The sequence below is a fragment of the Felis catus genome, chromosome F1, assembly GCF_018350175.1.
Source record: "Felis catus isolate Fca126 chromosome F1, F.catus_Fca126_mat1.0, whole genome shotgun sequence".
Taxonomy (NCBI): Eukaryota; Metazoa; Chordata; class Mammalia; order Carnivora; family Felidae; genus Felis; species Felis catus.
Window position 1 is genome coordinate 1,544,436 of NC_058384.1, and position 17,926 is coordinate 1,562,361.

The following is a 17,926-nucleotide window of genomic DNA, read 5'->3' on the forward strand; positions in this document are numbered from 1 at the left end:
CTGCAGGGACACAGGGACACGCGCCTGGTGCTGCAGCCCCCCGGGACCCACCGCCCTGTGCCCGAGCCCAGGCGCCTACTGCGCGGGAAGCCAGGAAGGACCAATGTGTAGGAACATACCAGGAGAAATGAGATGCTCCGAGGTCCAGAACCTGACCTGTGTGTCTAGTTTGGATCTTTGGGTGAGACACTCCAGACTGAAGCTCCGCAGCCCAGCAGGCAAGACTTGCCATCACCTCTCAGATATGTTCTGTTTTCTATTATTTATAGAAAAGTAGGACATGTATTGCAAAACTTTTTTTAATGTTTATTTACTTTTGAGAGAGAGAGAGAGAGAGAACGCACATGTGAGCAGGGGAGGGTCAGAGAGAGAGAGGGAAACACAGAATCTGAAGCAGGCTCCGGGCTCTGAGCCGTCAGCACAGAGCCCACGCGGGGCTTGAACCCACAAACCGCAAGATCATGACCTGAGCCAAAGTTGGACGCTCAACCTCCTGAGCCCCCCAGGTGCCCCAGGAAAAGTAGTATTTCAATTAAAGATGCAGGAGTGAGCAAATCCACCATGATATTTACAACATTAGTAACTCTGGGGACAAGAAGAGAAGACGGCAAAGAAGCACTCTTTAATCAGCGTGACTCTACGGGGAGGAGAGTGTGCGCCATGGGCTGGGAGGCTGGTCCCATAGCGACAGTCGGACGCAGAGACAGACGACAGGAACAGAAGACGTTTTTGATCGTTGTCCTTTCTCGCCTCACTCACGGGAACGCGTCCTCACGCGGTCATCCCGCAGACATTCTCAGTGTCCGACGAGGCGGCCGGGAAGCGGAGGACCTCGTGAGACCGGACAGGTGTCTGCAGGAGGAACGTTCTAAGCAGGAGAGATGGAAAGCGCCAAAGTCCAAAAGCAGAAATGTGCTTCCTGGGTTTCAGGAGCTGCTGACGCCACGATGGCTGCAGCCTGTGAGCGCGAGGGGGTGGCTGGAGTTGGCATGGGACGGGAGCCGCGCCCGGGCCTCCCCAGCGTCACCCTCCCTGTACCTCCCGACTTTGTCCCAGAAGTCCTGTTCTCTTGGCTTTTCTCCGGCAGATTCCCAGGAGAGCCCAGCTCGATTTCCAGTTGGCTCCTGAGCGCAGGGTGTGAAGGGGGCTGAGCCCACGGCTCCAGTGCCAGGCCTCCTGGGTTGGGACCCTGGCTTTGCCGCTTTCTACCTGTGGGGCCTCTCTGGGCCTCGGTTTCCCTCTTGTGCAGCGGGGATCACAGGTTGGATGAGTGGAAACTGTGAAGTGCTCACAACGGAGTCTGGCTTGAGGCAGGTGCTAAGCCACTTCAATGCTGACAGGTGTCCTTGGACCCAGCGGCTCCCCCCACCCACAGTAGCTCAGACAAACTCCCTCCCCCGGGATTCCTTCCTTGTGTCTTGCGGGGGACGGGGGGTGGGGGTGGTGTTTGTCTGTCTAGGATTCTCCCTTGTGACGTTGCTAAGGCGCATGTCTTCGACCCCAGTGCCAGATAACGGGGGAGCCTTGTGACACGATCATTGTTGCTGCTCTTAGGAAGTGCAGCAGAGGCGCCCAGCGGAGACCAGTCCAGTCCGTTCTCCTTCCTCACGGCCGTTCCCAGCATCTGAGTGCAAACAACGGCCCGGTGACGGCACGGTCCTTTGCCAGCTAGCAACGTCACCGCTAGGAGGGAGATAGGAGAAGGTGCAGATTGGAGCAGTAGTGAGCCTCTAAAGCAGATTGTCAGTGTCAGTAGGTCTCACTTGGAATCGGGCATGTGTTTCCGGAAGGTGACATGTAGGCGGAACTGTCGTCAAGTCAATCTGTTTTCCCTTTAATTTACATTAAAATTTTAGAGATAATACATTTCATCTCAATTTGACTACATTCCTGTGATGTTTGCTTTAAAAAAAGGCAGGGACTCCTGGGCTGAGTGACCGACTCTTGATTTCAGCTCAGGTCGTGATCTCGCGGTTCGTGAGTTCAATCCCTGCATCAGTCAACACAGAGCCTCCTCAGGATTCTCTCTCCCCCTCTCTTGGCCCCTTCCCTGCTCGTGCTCACTGGCTGTCTCTCTCTCTCAAAGTAAATAAATAAATAAACTTAAAAAAAAAAAAAGAGCCAAACACAGGCAAAACTGAGGAAAAGCTTGTTTTTGGAGCTCTCATTTCTCCTCTGGGGACCTTGTCTCTCTCTCGCCAGTTCCTCTGTTATGATCATTCTCCTTACTTCAAAAAAGCCATACTGAGAATCCCAGAAAAGCAATCTGATAAATTAGTTCTAAACACAGTGTTAATGACTTAATTAGTCCTGAAAAATATCTGCATTTTAAAAGGAGACTGTAAAAGAACAAAGGTGAATCTAAATGAATGAATCTCTAATGATGAGATTTAAGGCGGGGCGGCCTTCCCGGTGACCCCTGTAGACAGTGTTGCACTCGTAAATCTGGCTTCGTTGCCTGCCTTCTTTCGGGAAGTGCGTATGGCTTCGTGTGGGGGAGACCCATTACCACGGGGGGACCTGCCCTTTTGTTCCCGAGTCCCAAAGCCTGTCGCATAGCAACCACACCTGGTGGCTTTTCAGCGAAACTCGCTTCTTGTGACTGTTATCCTGACCCCTGGCTCTCCAGAGTGTCACCTTCCCGCTACTCGGACTAGGACACAGCGAGAGGTGGCCTCCGGTGTTCCGGTAATCACATTATTAACCACCTGAGAGACGCCCCCTCCCGCACGGTGTTGTTTCCGTGACTTTACGATAGGAGCCCGAGATCAGGATGAAGAGAAGTCAGATGACGCATTTGAGGGGAGGGGTGTGCTGGTCTCATCACGTCGTCACTAGCACATCGACGCTGGGACGGAACGGGAGGCCTCCGACTCTAAGGAACTGTGCCCTGAGTGCGTTCATAGTGACAAGAACTGCCCTCTCCCTCACCGTTCTGCATGTTCAGGTCTTATCATCTCGTCTTCCTAAAGCAAAGATGCCCACATTCAACAGGCCCCCCTGTTTAAAGATCCCCGAGGGTGAAATCGCACGACCGTGCCTGTTCAGTATCTGTGCGTACTGACCTCGTGGTTTCCCGCCCGCTGCAGGGTGTACACGCGGCCTCCCTCCCTCGTGCTGATGGTCATGAACGCCGTGTGCATTCTTCTGCAGAAGAAACCCAACTGGGCCTCGGCGAAGTTGCTTCTTTCTCAAACCGGTTTCCTAAAAAAACTGATCAACCTGGACAGGGACAGCATCCCCGACAAGGTAAGAGAGTCGGTGCCTAATTAGTGCGTAATTAACGCACTCCACCCCTTGGTCCCCAGTGTGGAACTTGGACCCGTGCGCTCCAACTGGAAGGCGGTGGTGCAGCAGGCCCCACGCCCACACGCGGCGGGGTTGCCGGGAGCGTCCGGGGACAGCAGCCCGCCGCGCCGCCCACGTTGGAAAACGCCTCCACCGAGGATCTCTGTAAGGAGCGGGGAGGCCACCGGTGGGAGAAGGTCTCTCTGGGTGGATCGCACCACACCAGGTAACGCAAGGAGGGAGCGATTCAAGCGTCTGAGATTTTTTTATTTGAGATACAGTTGGCGTGTAACGTTGTATTGGTTTCAGGTGTGCAGCATTCGGTGCTTGTTCCCGGAATGATCACCACAGCGCACCTGCTTATCATCTGTCCCCTCCTAGCTACAAATATTTTTTCTTAGGATGATAGATGATAACTTGCAAGATCTACTCGGTAACGACCCTCAAATGTACAACACGGTATTGTTAACTATAGTCATCGTGCCGTGCGTTACATCCCCAGGACTTACTTATCTCTCCTAACTGGCAGTTGGCACCTTTTGACCCCTTTCACCATCCCTCACCCCCACCTCTGGCGGCCACCGGTCCACTCTCTGTGTCTGTGAGTTCAGTGTTTTGTTTCAGATTCCACATCTAAGTGAGGTCGTCTTTCTCTGTCTTATTTCACTTAGTGTGATGCCCTCAAGGCCCATCCGTGTTGCCACACTGGGAGGATTTCCTTCTTTATTACGGCTGAATAATACTGCATTGTGTGTGTGTGTGTGTGTGTGTGTGTGTGTGTGTATCGCATTATATATGTGTGTGTGTAGATCTATATCACATTATATATTTGTGTGTATGTATATATATCACATTATATGTGTGTATATATATATATATCACACTACGTGTATGTGTGTGTATACATATATCACATATGTGTGTATACATATATCACATTATATGTGTGTGTGTATATATCACATTATATGTGTGATATATATATATCACATATACGTGTCTGTGTGTATATATATCACATTACATATGTATGTGTATATATATATCATTATATATGTGTTATGTATATATATGTCACAATATATGTATGTGTATATATATATATTGCATTATATGTGTGTATATATCATATTATGTGTGTGTGTGTATATATATATCTCTCACATATATGTGCATGTGTTATATGTATATCACATTATTAGTGTGTGTGTATATATATCGCATTATATGTGTGTTTTATATATATATCACGTTATATATGTGTGTGTATATATATGTGTCACATTATGTGTGTGTAGATATATCTCACAATATATATTTGTGTGTATGTATATATATCACATTATATGTGTGTATGTTATATATATCATATGTGTGTATACATATCACATTATATATGTGTGCATATATATTATATCACATTAATTACATGTATGTGTGTATAGATATATATTATGTTATATATGTGCGTATGTATATATATATATATATCATGTTAGATACATTGTGTTATATATATATAGATTATATGTGTGTGTGTATATATATATATCACATTATATGTATATGTATATATATCACATTATATGTGTGTGTATATATATCACATTAATTATGTGTATGTGTGTGTATATATATTTACATTATATATGTGTGTGTATGTATATATATGTATATCACATTATATGTTGTGTTATATATATATCACATTATGTGTGTGTGCATATATATATCACATTATGTGTGTGTGTATATATATAACATTATAAGTGTGTGTATGTATATCACATATATGAGTGTGTGTGTATACGTATCACATTGTATATGTGTGTATATATATATATATCACATCATATATGTGTGTGTATATATATATATCACATTATATAGGTGTGTGTGTATATACACATCACATTGTATATGTGTGTGTATATATATATCACATTGTATATGTGTGTGTGTGTATTTTTTCTTTATGTGTTCATCCTTCAATGGACACTTAGTTGGCTCCCATGTCTTGGTTGTTGTAAATAGTGCTTCAGTGAACATAGGAATACATGTACCTTTGCAAGTTCGTGTTTTTGTTTCTTTTAGGTAAATGCCCAGACGTAGAACTGCTCGATCATATGGTAGTTCTGTTTTTAATGTCATTGAGGAGCCTCCGTACTTTCTTCCATGATGGCTGCCCCAATTTACATTCCCACCACCAGTGCACAAACGTTCTCTTTTCTCTACATCCTGCCAACACCTGTTGTGTCTTGTCTTTTTGCTACTAGCCATTCTGAAAGGTGTGGAGTGGTGTCTCATTGTGGTTCTGATTTGCATTCCCCTGATGAGGAGTGATGTTGAGCATGTTTTCATGTGTCTGTTGGCCATCTATGTGTCTTCTTTTAGAAAAATGTCTATTCAGATCCTCTGCCCATTTTTTAATCAGATTGGGTTTGGGGTTTTATTTATTTCTGTTTTTTGTTTTTGTTTTTGGTGCATTTTGTTTTTGTTTTTGTTTTTTGCTGTTGAGTTGTATGAGTTTTTTATATACGTTGGATATTAACCCTTTATCAACATATGTGGTTTGCAAATATTTTCTCCCTCTGCGTAGGTTGCTTTATCATTTTGCTGATGGTTCTCTTTATCGTGCAGAAGCTTTTTAGTTTGATGTAGTCATATTTATTTATTTTTGCTTTTGTTGCCTCTGTTTTTGGCGTCAAATCCAAAGTCATTGCCAAAATCGATGTCACGGAGCTCACCGTCTGTGTTTTCTTCCAGGAGTGTTATGGCTTCAGGTCTACCTCCAAGTCTTCAATCCATTTTGAGTTATTTCTGGGTGTGATGTGAGATAGGGGTCCAGCTTCCTTCTTTCACATGTGGCTGTGCAGTTTTCCCAACATCATTTATTGTGCAGATTGTCCTTTCCCCGCCATATATTCTTGGCTCCTTTGACATAAATGAATCAACTGTACATATGCATGGGCTCCTTTCTAGGCTCTCTGTTCCATCGACCTGTGTGTCTGTTTTATGCCAGTACCACACTGTTCTGATCACTGTAGCTCTGCAACACAGTTCAAAATCAGGAAGTGTGCTGCCTCTAGCCTTGTTCTCCTTTTTCAAGACTTTTGGGCTATTTGGGATTTTTTGTGGTTCCATATACATTTTAGGATTATTTGTCCTATTTTTGTGAAACATGCTATTGGAATTTTGATAGAGATTGCATTCGATCTGTAGATTGCTTTGGGTATTACAGACATTTTAACAATATTCTTTCAATTGGTGAGTATAAAGTATCTTTTGACTTACTGTGTCTTCCTCAGTTTCCTTCATCCGTGCCTTATAGTTTTCAGGGTACTGGAAGGTCTGTCATCTCCTTGGTTAAATTTATTTCTAAGTATTTTATTCTTTTTTTTTAATGTTTATTTTTGAGAAAGAAAGCGTGTGAGCAAGCATGAGTGGGGGAGGGGCAGAGAGAGAGGGAGACAGAGAATCTGAAGCAGGCTCCAGGCTCTGAGTTGTCAGCACAAAGCCTGATGTGGGGCTTGACCCCCAAACCATGAGATCATGACCTGAGCCAAAGTTGGATACTCAACCGACTGAGCCACCCAGGTGCCCCAAGATATTTTCTTTTCGATGCAACCACAAATGGGATTGTTTTCATAATCTCTCTTTCTGATGGTCCATTGTTGACGTAGAGAAATGCAGCTGAATCTTGTATATTGATTTTGTATCTTGCAACTGTAATGAATTTGTTTCTTCTAACAGTTTTTGGATGGAGTCTTTAGGGCCTTCCACATGTAATATCACGTCCTCTGTAATGGTGACAGTTTTATTTATTCTTTTCCGATTTGGATGATTTTCATCTCTTTCTTGCCCAGTTGCTCTGGCTAGAAGTCCCAATACTGTGGGAAGAAGCATCCTTCTCCTGTTCCTGATCTCAGAAGAAAAGCTTTCAGCCTCTCACTACTAAGTATGATGTTAACTGGGGGCTTGTAATGTACAGTCTTTATTATGTTGAGGCGTATTCTGGCTATACCCAGTTTGTTGAGAGTTTTTTCATGAATGGATATTGAAGTTAGTCAAATGCTTCTTCTGCATCTATTGAGATGATAGTATGATTTTTATGCTTCGTTTTCTTAGTGCGGTGTATCGCAATGATTGACGTTGGACCATCCTTGCCCTTGGGAATAAATCCCACTTGATCATGGTTTATGGTACTTTTAGTGTAATAGTGAATTCAGTTTCCTAATATTTTGTTGAGGGTTTTTGCATCATTGTTCATCAGGGATATTGGTCTTTAATTTTCCTTTTTTGCAGCATCCTTGTCTGGTTTTGGTATCAGGGTAATACTGGCCTCATAGAGTGAGTTTGGATGTGTTTCTTCTCTTTCTGCTTTTTGGAAGCCTTTGAGAAGGATTGATATTAATTCTTTTTAATGTTTGGCAGAATTCACCACTGAAGCCAACTGGTCTTGGACTTGTTTGTTGGGAGCTTTTTCACCACTCATGCAGTCTCCTTACCAATAATTATTCTGTCCAGATTTTCTATTTCCTCATGATTCAGTTTTGGTAAGCTGTATGACTTTAGGAATTTATCCATTTCTTTTAAATCGTCCTATTTGTTGGTGTGTAACTGTTCATAGCAGTCTCTTGTGACCCATTTGTACTTCTGTGGTATCAGTTGTGATATCTCTTTTGTTTCTCCCTTTATTCTTTGGGCACTCTCTCTTTTTCTCTTGGTGAGTTAGCTACAGGTTTTTCAATTTTGTTTGTTTTTCCGGAAAAACCGACTCTCAGATTCATTGATCTTCGCCACTGCTTTTTCAGTCTCTGTGTCGTTGATTTCTGCTCTCGTTCCTGATGTTTCTTCCTTCTACTAACTTTGGACTCCACTCGTTCTTCTTCTGCTAGTTTTTGGGGGTGTGTTGAATTACAAGACTGACCCTCAGGTCGAAGCAAATAGGCGTCTTTCACTGAAAGGCTGGAAACTTTTCAGTCGCCCTCCTGGGTGCTGGGCCCTGGGGTGGGTGAGTCTGCACCAGCCCTTTCAGGACTGTTTCTCAGCTCACTGTGGCCTTGTGGGTCTCATGAATAGAAGCCCTATGGATTTGCAAACCTAGGTGTTTCCAGTATCTTCTCTCAGGTACAGGTCTAAAAAGTTGAGGTGCCAGGGGTACCTGGGTAGCTCAGTCGGGTTAGGTGTTGCAGCTCAGTTCAGGTCATTGTCCCCCAGTTCGTGGGTTCGAGCCCTGCCTTGGGCTGCATGCTGACAGCTCAGAACCTGGAGCCTGCTTCGGATTCTCTGTGTCTCTCTCTCTGCCCCTACCCGACTTGTGTGTTCTCGTTCGTTCTCTCTCTCTCTCTCTCTCTCTCTCTCTCTCTCTCTCTCTCTCTCAAAACTAAATAAACATTAAAACAATTTTTTAATTTAAAAAGTTGAGGTGCCAGATGTGGGGTTCAAGCCCTCTACTCTTCAGAGAGAAGCTTGGGCTGCTGAGTTCCCTCCCGATTGTGGGTTACTGTGCCAAGAGTGGAGGTTACGGCGAGATTGCGTCTTAGCTCCTCCTGCCCATTTCGAGGGTGTCTCAGAACATCCACGCGATGTGTATGGGTCATTCAGGTCGTGTCTGGGTTTCTTTTGGAGATGACTGTTCTGTGTGTAGTTCCCGGTGTGTCCGTGGGAGGGGGCGAGTGTGGGATCCTCCTACATCGCCATCTTGAACTAGATCCCTGAGATTTATTTTTATTTGCTCAACAAATATTCATAGAACAGCATGTGCCAGAAACTCTTACGAACACTTAAAAAATATTAGCTCATGCTTGAGGAGATGGGGGACAGACTGGGGCATAGAACAAATTGAAGAAAATAAGGTAGTCTGGATGCCTAGTGAAGGGCTTTGCTGGAGTAGATTGAATTCAGAAGAATATAGATTTCCCGTAGGATTCCAGGGGCATGAGAACAGGGCCAAGGCCTGCAAGCATCGGGCTCAGGGCCCCGGGCAGGTGGGAGGCCGTGCTGGGCGGGTGAGTCTTGGACGAGCAGCTTGGTGGAGTAGCTTCCTTCCAGGGGACATAAGAGACATTATGCTAGGTCACAGGAGCAACCCGTTCCTTTATACGGAATAGGGAAGCCAGACATCCAAGAGCTCACTGCACAGTTAATTAATTACTTAGAATGATGATCTGGCTATTGGGATGTAGGGCCCTGTATGAACAAGGTGAATTGTTTAGCAAAGTGTTAATGTCGATGTCCGTATTATTCGTGAATTAACGTAACAGCTGCTCGCTCTCTGAAGCGTTCTTACCAAAAGGATTCCCTGTGGTTTAAACAGATCTTTCAAGCTAAAATAATAGCTCATCTAAAGAAGTTGTTAAAAGCATGACAGTATTCGAAGCAATAATGAGAACGCCAATAGTAATCCGATAACGGGCCACCTGCCGTCTAAATTATTTAGCAAAATGGTTCTGTCCTACAAGAGGGGAAATGCCTGGTTGGAAAGGAAGACAAAAGGACTGTCAGTCTGAGAAAGATTTTATTCCGGTTCTGACTCCCCAAAGTAGATGAGAAATAGTATGTGCCCGCCTCGGAACAAGGAGTACCACGGAGCTGAGGTGGCTCTCTGGGCATGTGACACGGATGAGCGAGAGAGTGTCCTCAGTGAGTCTCCGTGTCCCCCGGCCGCGCCGCCACCCCTGACTAGACAGACCTTTAAATAGGCACCGTGCCCGGCGGATGTGCCTCTCGGGCGGCAGAAGCTGTGGGCGGGGTCCTGCTCCCTGACGCCTCAGGTGCACGAGGAGGCTTCAGACCTTGCCAGCTGGAGGAAGTTAACCTGGTGTACTTTTGTTTTAAAACGGAGTTCCCGGGACAGCCGGGGGGCTCAGTTGAGTGTCCGACTCTCGATTTCGGCTCAGGTCATGATCTCATGGTTCCTGGGATCGAGCCCTGTGTTGGGCTCTGCACTGACAGCTCAGAGCCTGCTTGAGACTCTCTCTCTCCCTCTCCCTGCCCCTCCCCCCCCCTCTCCTTCTTTTGTCTCTCTCTTAAAATAAGTAAATAAACTTAAAAAAATAAAACAAAGTTCCTTTTTAAACAGTACAGCAAAGCCGCTGTGACAACAGTAGCAATAATCAGATGTTTACAGCAGCGACTTCCCCCTCCTCTGCTGCAGGGCCGTTGCACCCGCGGCTACGTGTCGTTAATTCTGCCACCGAAGAGTAGTTGAGTATTTCTCATACGAAATGAAATTTCACTTTCATGTGAACTGGGGGAAGAAAGCCTCAGCTCAGCACGTCTTTTTCTTGTAATACATGAATTGTGTTTTCTCTAGGTTTTCATGAAGCTGAAAAAAATTTTGCTCTTCCCTGATTTCAACCCAAGCAAGATTGCCCTCGTTTCTATAGCCTGTTGCTCTATGTGCCAGTGGGTCATAGCTTTGAATAACTATCATGAAGTGCAGAAGGTACGCCCTTTCCCCGGAAATATCGAGAACAGCCCGGAAGTAGCTCGTGCTTAACAGTGCTCACAGAATACCTCACGAGAACCACTTTCCTCAAAGACCCTATGCTGACGCCTGCAGATAGCAGGTGCATCTGTCGGGTTGTTTTATTTATGGCAGCTGTGCTGTTTTAGTTGTTTTCGTGTGTGTTACCACACCGAGTTACTTTACACCCCTTTTGTGCACATCATTCCGGGAGAGGTTGTTATAAGAATTGACACAAATGCCTGCCAATCAAAAGCGACATTTTTAACGGCGCACTTGACCTTTTTGACCACTTAGGTGTTGTGGCCTTCTTTTTCAGCTCGTGGGCCCCAAGCAGATCCAAGTGGCAGAAGCTCAACGTGTCCTAAAAATCGCACGACAGAGGCTGGCCGAAAAACAAAGAGGTTTGCAGCGGGTAAGGCATTATTTGCTTGTTAAACTTACAGCCGCTTTGTGAGACGACTCGCCAAGAAGAGTCATTGTCCCAGGAGAGTTTACCAGTTCAGGAGAAAACGAGGATAACAAGGGTGGTGAAGAGATTAATCGTGGTTAAGTAAATAACAGAGACACTATATGTAAGGCGCCATCACATAATAAGACGCTCAGTAATGCTAATTATTACTGTGTCCGTAATATATTGACCTGTTTCACCGAATTTCTCCCAGGAGAGCTTTGTGACTTCAGTTTACCGAAGACTCGCCCAGTATCAACCTGTGTTCTTAAAAACTGTCCTTAACCTGTTTATATCAATTACTCTGTTGCTTTGTAAAGACATGGTTGTTTCTTTCTTTCTTTCTTTCTTTTTTTTCTTTTTTGATGTTTATTTATTGTTGAGAGAGAGAGACAGAGTGTGAGCAAGGGAAGGGGCAGAGAGAGAGGGAGACACAGAATCTGAAGCAGGCTCCAGATTCTCAGCAGGCTCTGAGCTGTCAGCCCAGAGCCCCACGTGGGGCTCAAACTCACGAACCGTGAGATCATGACTTGAGCCGAAGTCGGACGCTTCACCGACTGAGCCACCCAGGGTGGCTCTTATAACCCAAGACATGGTTATTTCTTAAATGTCTTGGTTTTAAGCTAAAGTTGGGGTATCATTATGAGAGCCAGGACTGAGGTCACCAGCCCTCGGACACACATCCTGAGAGTGGGTGAGGTGGCACCCTGCGGATGGCCACATAGCAGGGAATGTCTCCCAAACCCCTACATTTCAATGTGGTTATCTACACTTTAAAATCTGGGAATTTATTTAATGGGGCACCCGGGTGGTTCAGTCAGTTAAGCGTCCAACTTCAGCTCAGGTCATGATCTCACGTTTCGTGAGTTCGAGCCCCGCGTCAGGCTCTGTGCTGACAGCTCGGAGCCTGGAGCCTGCTTCCGATTCTGTGTCTCCCTCTCTCTGCCCCTCCCCTGCTGGCACTCTGTGTCCCTGTCTCTCTCTCTTTCTCTCTCTCAAAAATAAACATAAAAATGTTTTTTTAATTTAAATCTGGGTATTTGTTTAAAATTTGAATTTCTGTCTTCTCCTGATTAATTCAGAAGATCCGGCAGCCCTGGGCCGGCATGCTCACCAGGCGATAATGAGCCCCCAAGTCACGTCAGGCATTTCTGTCACCTGCTTGGCCCCCTGGGCATTTCTTGCAAACCCAAATATATATATAAAGTGTTGGACATTTTTGAAGGAAATTATTAAATTTTTTTCCTTATGTGGATAGGTCATTTTTTTGCTAATATTTTGTTGCAGGTTATGATCTACCTATATAGTAATATATAGATACGTGTGGATAATAGCTGACATCTATGGTGTGTGTGCAATATGTTGCAAATACTATGCTGCTGCTTTATACAGACTTGTCATTTAATCCTCAGGTCAGCTTTCAGAAGGTTTATAAGGGCGATGTTTGTAAGGGAGAAAACTAAATCGAAAGATTCAACATTTGGGGCGCCTGGGTGGCTCAGTCAGTTGAGCGTCCGACTTCAGCTCAGGTCACGATCTCACGGTCCGTGAGTTCGAGCCCCGTGTCGGGCTCTGGGCTGATGGCTCAGAGCCTGGAGCCTGCTTCCGATTCTGTGTGTCTCTCTCTCTCTGCCCCTCCCCCGTTCATGCTCTGTCTCTCTCTGTCTCAAAAAAAAAATAAATAAACGTTAAAAAAAAATTAAAAAAAAGAAAGATTCAACATTTGCCCAGCATCTTTTTTTTTAATGTTTTTATTTTTGAGAGAGAGAGAAGCGTGAACAGGGGAGAGGCAGAGACAGGGGGACAGAGGATCTGAAGCAGGCTCCACACTGACAGCAGAGATCCCGACGTGGGGCTCGAACTCATGAGCCATGAGATCATGACCTGAGCTGAAGTCAGACACTCAGTTGACTCATGCCCCCAGGCGCCCTATTTGTCCAACATCTTGAGCCTCTACGTGGTGCCCACGCTCTAACCCAGGCCGTCTCGCTCAAGCCCACACACTGACCTCCGACCCTACAAAACTCTCCTATGCAGGAGTGATATGGGAGGCATCCGGCAGCCATTGTGGCTCAGGCACCAACCAGGGAGCGCCAGCTCTTGTCACAGAGCAGCTTCAGGTCCAGAGGCCACCAGAGAGGACCGACGGGGGGTAGAGGGCCAGGGTGGGCAGGGGTAGGGCCGACAGTGGGTTCTCCAGGGCATGAGGCAGGCCCGTTCAGCAACCACCACAGGTGTATCTCGACATTTTAACAACCGGTGTGCCTACATCAGTGTAGTTCTGTCCCACACACAAGTTAATGATCCAGGAAAGGAAAAAGTCTGCTTCGGAACTTAAAGGAAAACAATTAGACGCTATACAACCCGGTAAGCAGGCAGTTCGAGAACAGATGCAGTCGAGTCTCGGACAGCACCGGTCCGTCTACACGGATTTTTCCCCATAAATACCAGGACAGGCCTGTAAATGTATTTTTCTCTTCCTTATGGTTTTCCTAACGGCATTTTCTTTTTTCTACCTTGCCATATTGTAAGAATATAGTCTGTAATACATGTGACATGCCACGTGTGTGTTAATTGGCTGTTACCAGTGAGGCTTCTGTTCAACAGCAAGCTATTAGAAGAGAACTTTTAGGGAGTCAAAAGTTTTACGTGGATTTTCAGTTGCATGGGGGGTCGGCACCCTAACCCCTGTGTTCAAGGCTCAGCTATAATTTTTAATTTAGCGTAAATGTCCATTTGGGCTTTTTTTCCAATAATTATTAGAAACACTATGTAAATAAATCTTAAAATGATGATGTGCCTGGTTTTCCAGGACATTCTTAGTCACTAAAAGTCAATTCAAGAAAACTTGAGGGATGCCTGGGTGGCTCAGTCGGTTGAGCGTCCAACCCTTGATTTCGGTTCAGGTCATGACCTTATGGGTCATGAGTTTGGGCCCCGCATCGGGCTCTGTGCTGACGGCTCAGAGCCTGGAGCCTGCTTGGGATTCTGTGTTTCCTTCACTTTCTGCCCCTCCCCCGTTCATGTTCTGTCTCTATCTCAAAAATAAACATTAAAAATTTTTTTTAAATAAATAAAATAAATTTGCAAAATGCTAAATCAATATACAAAAATCAGTTGCATTTCTATAAGCCAACAACAAACTATCAAAAAAGAAATTAAGAGAACAATCATATTTACAATTGTGTCAAAAGAATAAAATGCCGAGGAATACATTTAACCAAGGAGGTGACAGACCTATTTTCTGAAAACGTTAAGACACTGAAGGAAGAAAAGGAAGAAGACACAAATAAATGGAAAGATACTCCATGCTCATGGCTGGGAAGAATTAATATTGTAAAGCGCCCACACTACCCAAACCAAGCCTCAGATTGGATGCCACCCCTTGTCAAAATTCCAAGGCACTTTTCACAGAAATAGAACAAACAGTCCTAAAATGTGTATGGAACTACGAAATTTATTACCTTCTGTCTTTTTGATGATGGCCATTCTAACAGGTGCAAGGTGGTGTCTCATTGTGGTTTTGTTTGATCAGCATTTCCCTGATGATGAATGATGTTGAACATCTTATCCTGCTGGCCTTTGTGTGTCTTCATTGGGAAAATGTCTGTTGAGTTCCTCCGCCCATTTTCCAATCAGATACTGTGGTTTTTTGTTATTGAATTGCAGGAGTTCTCTGGAGATTAGCCTCTTCTCCAACATATGGGTAGCAAAACTGTTCTCCCATTTTGTTAATTGTTCTTTCATTTTGTTGATTATTTATCTTGTTCTGCAGAAACTTTTGAGTTTGAGATAGTCCCATGAATCAATGTTTGCTTTTGTTGTTTGTGGTGTTGGTGTTACGGCCAAAAAAAATCATTACCAAGTCCAATGTCGAGCAGTTTCTTGCCTACATTTCCTCTAGGAGTTTTATGGTATCAGTTCTATGGTATTTAGATTTGGAGTTAATTTTTGTGAGTGGTGTAAGATAGGAGTCTGCTTTCATTGTTCTGTGTGTTTTCCCAGCAGCATTTGTTGAAGAGACTGGCCTTTCCCCATTGGGTGTTCTTGGCTCCCTTGTTGAGTTGCCAGATTTGCCAGATTTGATCCTGGGCTCTCTACTCTGTTCCACTGGTCTGTGTATCTATTTTATGCCAGTACCACACTGTTTTATCACTGTATAGAAATGCTACTGGTTTCTGTGTGTTGGTCTTACATCCTGCAACCTCACTAAAATCGTTGATTAGCTCTAACAGTTTTTTGGTTGAGTCTCTGGGATTTTCTATATACAAAGATCATATCATCTACAAATAGTGACATTTTTACTTATTCCTTTTTTTTTATTTTTTTAATCTTTATTTTTGAGAGAGAGAGAGAGAGAGAGAGAGAGAGAGAGAGCATGTGAGCAGGGGAGGAGCAGAGAGAAAGGGAGACACAGAATCTGAAGCAGGCTCCAGGCTCTGAGTTGTCAGCACAGAGCCTGACGCAGGGCTTGAACTCATGAACTGTGAGATATGACGTGAGCTGAAGTCGGACACTCAACCGACTGAGCCACCCAGGCGCCCCAACTTATTCCTATCTGATTTAGGTGCTTTCTATTTCTTTGTCTTGCCTGGTTACTCTAATCAAGACTTCCAGGACTACATTGAATAAGAATGGAGGGGGCGGGCATCCGTGTCTTGTTCCTGAGCTTGGAGGGAAAGCTCCCAGTTTCTCACCGTTGAGTATAACGTTAGCTGTGGGTTTGTCATAACTGCTTTTTATTTTATTTTTTTAATTTTTTTAATGTTTAGCTTTGAGAGAGAGAGAGAGAGTGAGTAGGGGAGGGTCAGAGAGAGAGGGAGACACAGAATCCGAAGCAGGCTCCAGGCTCTGAGCTGTCAGTACAGAGCCCAACGTGGAGTTCAAACTCACAAACACCGAGATCATGACCTGAGCAAAATCAGACGCTTAACTGACTGAGCCACCCAGGCTCCCCTGTAACTGCCCTTTATCATCTTGAGGTTTGTTCCTTCTGTATCCAGTGTGTTGACAGTTTTTATCATGAAAGTGTATTGTGTTCTGTCAGATGCTTTTTCTGCATTTATTGTGATGATCATGTGACTTTGATCATTCTATTGATGTGATGTCAAACATGTACTGATTTGCACATGTTCAACTACCCTTGCATCCAGGGGTTAAATCCTTCATGGTCATGGTGTAACAAATCTTTTAATGTGTTTTTAAATCCCGTTTGCTACTATTTTGTTGAGAATTTTTGTATCTATATCCATCGAGGATATTAGTCTGTAGTTTTATTTTTCAGGTCAGTTGCTTTATTATTCTGTAGTTTGGGATAAATAATTATGTTTCTGGATCTCTCTTGACTCTCTGTGTTGGTCTCTGTGCATTTGATAAAATAGCCACCCCTCCCTGTCCTGACAGAGTGGTCCAGAGGAGGGGATGAACCTCATCAGCCCAGCCTGAGCTCCTGGTTGTCTCTCACACCACTGCGACTGCCCAGGCAGCCTTGTGCGTTCTCAGTGGCTCCCCGTATTCAGCGTGTGCCAAGATCTATCAATGTCCCAAAGATGAGCATCTCAGTCAGCACTGAGGCTCATTGGAAGCCTGTGTAAATAGTTCTCTTCAGGGACAGCTTGGGAGATGGGTGTTTCTGTCTGCATCCTCGGCACTGAGCCAATTAAGATCTGTTTCTTTGTTTATTATAGTTCTATGGGACCCACAAATGCAAGAGCTGCTGGCCACCAAAGCCAGGTGCTCAAGTGGTATATCCTCTGGGCCACAGCCACCAAGGCCAGGATGCCATATATGTGCACAAGTTCCTTCCAGGGAGAGGGCAGAGACCTTGAGTGCGCCAAAGGGAGAATGTGGAGATGGTACCTACTGGTCCCCCCTAAATGTGCACTAAGCTAGAAGCCTGGTCCTCAGGCCACAGCCTCGTTCAGAGAGGCCTCTTTAAACAAAGCCTGGGAGGGAGGCATTTCTATCTCCACCTTTGTGCTGCGTCCAGGGGGAACAGCCAGTCAGAAAGTATTTGTTTGCTATAGTCTAGCGGTCTTATGGATGCAGGCCCTCTTGGCTTTCAGAGCTAACTGTTCGGACTCCCATCCCTCAGGCAGAAGTCTTAAAAGTTGGGTTCAAAACCTTTGCCGTCAGGGAGAAGTTGGGAGTTGGGAGTTCTCTCTTGTGTATCTCTTGCGTATCGCTGTGCCAGGGGCGGGGTTATGGTGAGAGTGTGTCTCAGCCTTCCGTGTTTGGATGTGAGTACTTCTCGTTCACCCAACATATAGGAGTTGCTCCGCTGGTTTCCGAATTTCTTTCATGGGGAACAGCCCCATGCGTGGCCGTAGGCTTGGTGTGGCCACAGGAGCAGGTGAGTTCAGATTCCTCATCTCACCATTTGGGACTGGAACTCCCTTTCACTTATTCTTGACTCGTGGTGTCTTCCATTTTGGTATGTACTCATTTCCCATGATCCTCACGATTTTTTGTGTATTTTTTATATTTTCACTCATTTACCCAACAAATACTTATTTATAATACTGTCTATTTGTTTTTATTATTATCAAGTAGTAGGCGAGAAAAAAATAAAGTCTAAATTTCAATCAGAACCTTACTCACTGATACTCTCCATTCCCCTCCAGCTCGCAACATGGCCTTCATGAGAAGTTGCTAATATGTTAACTCATTGAACTCACACAAGTGTATTTGAAATGTATATATGTATATAAAATACT

The 17,926-nt window shown here is 44.8% G+C and overlaps 1 protein-coding gene across 15 annotated transcripts in view; it reads left to right on the forward strand.

The window, feature by feature from the left end:
* DNAH14 (dynein axonemal heavy chain 14) overlaps positions 1–17,926 on the forward strand; it is a 320,839-nt gene that overhangs the window by 233,090 nt on the left and 69,823 nt on the right. For all 15 annotated transcript variants that reach the window (XM_045049347.1, XM_045049348.1, XM_045049345.1 and 12 more), the window contains 3 exons: positions 3,090–3,249; positions 10,607–10,738; positions 11,079–11,174. In XM_045049347.1, the coding sequence (XP_044905282.1) occupies positions 3,090–3,249; positions 10,607–10,738; positions 11,079–11,174 (388 nt within the window). The remainder of the gene's footprint in view (positions 1–3,089; positions 3,250–10,606; positions 10,739–11,078; positions 11,175–17,926) is intronic.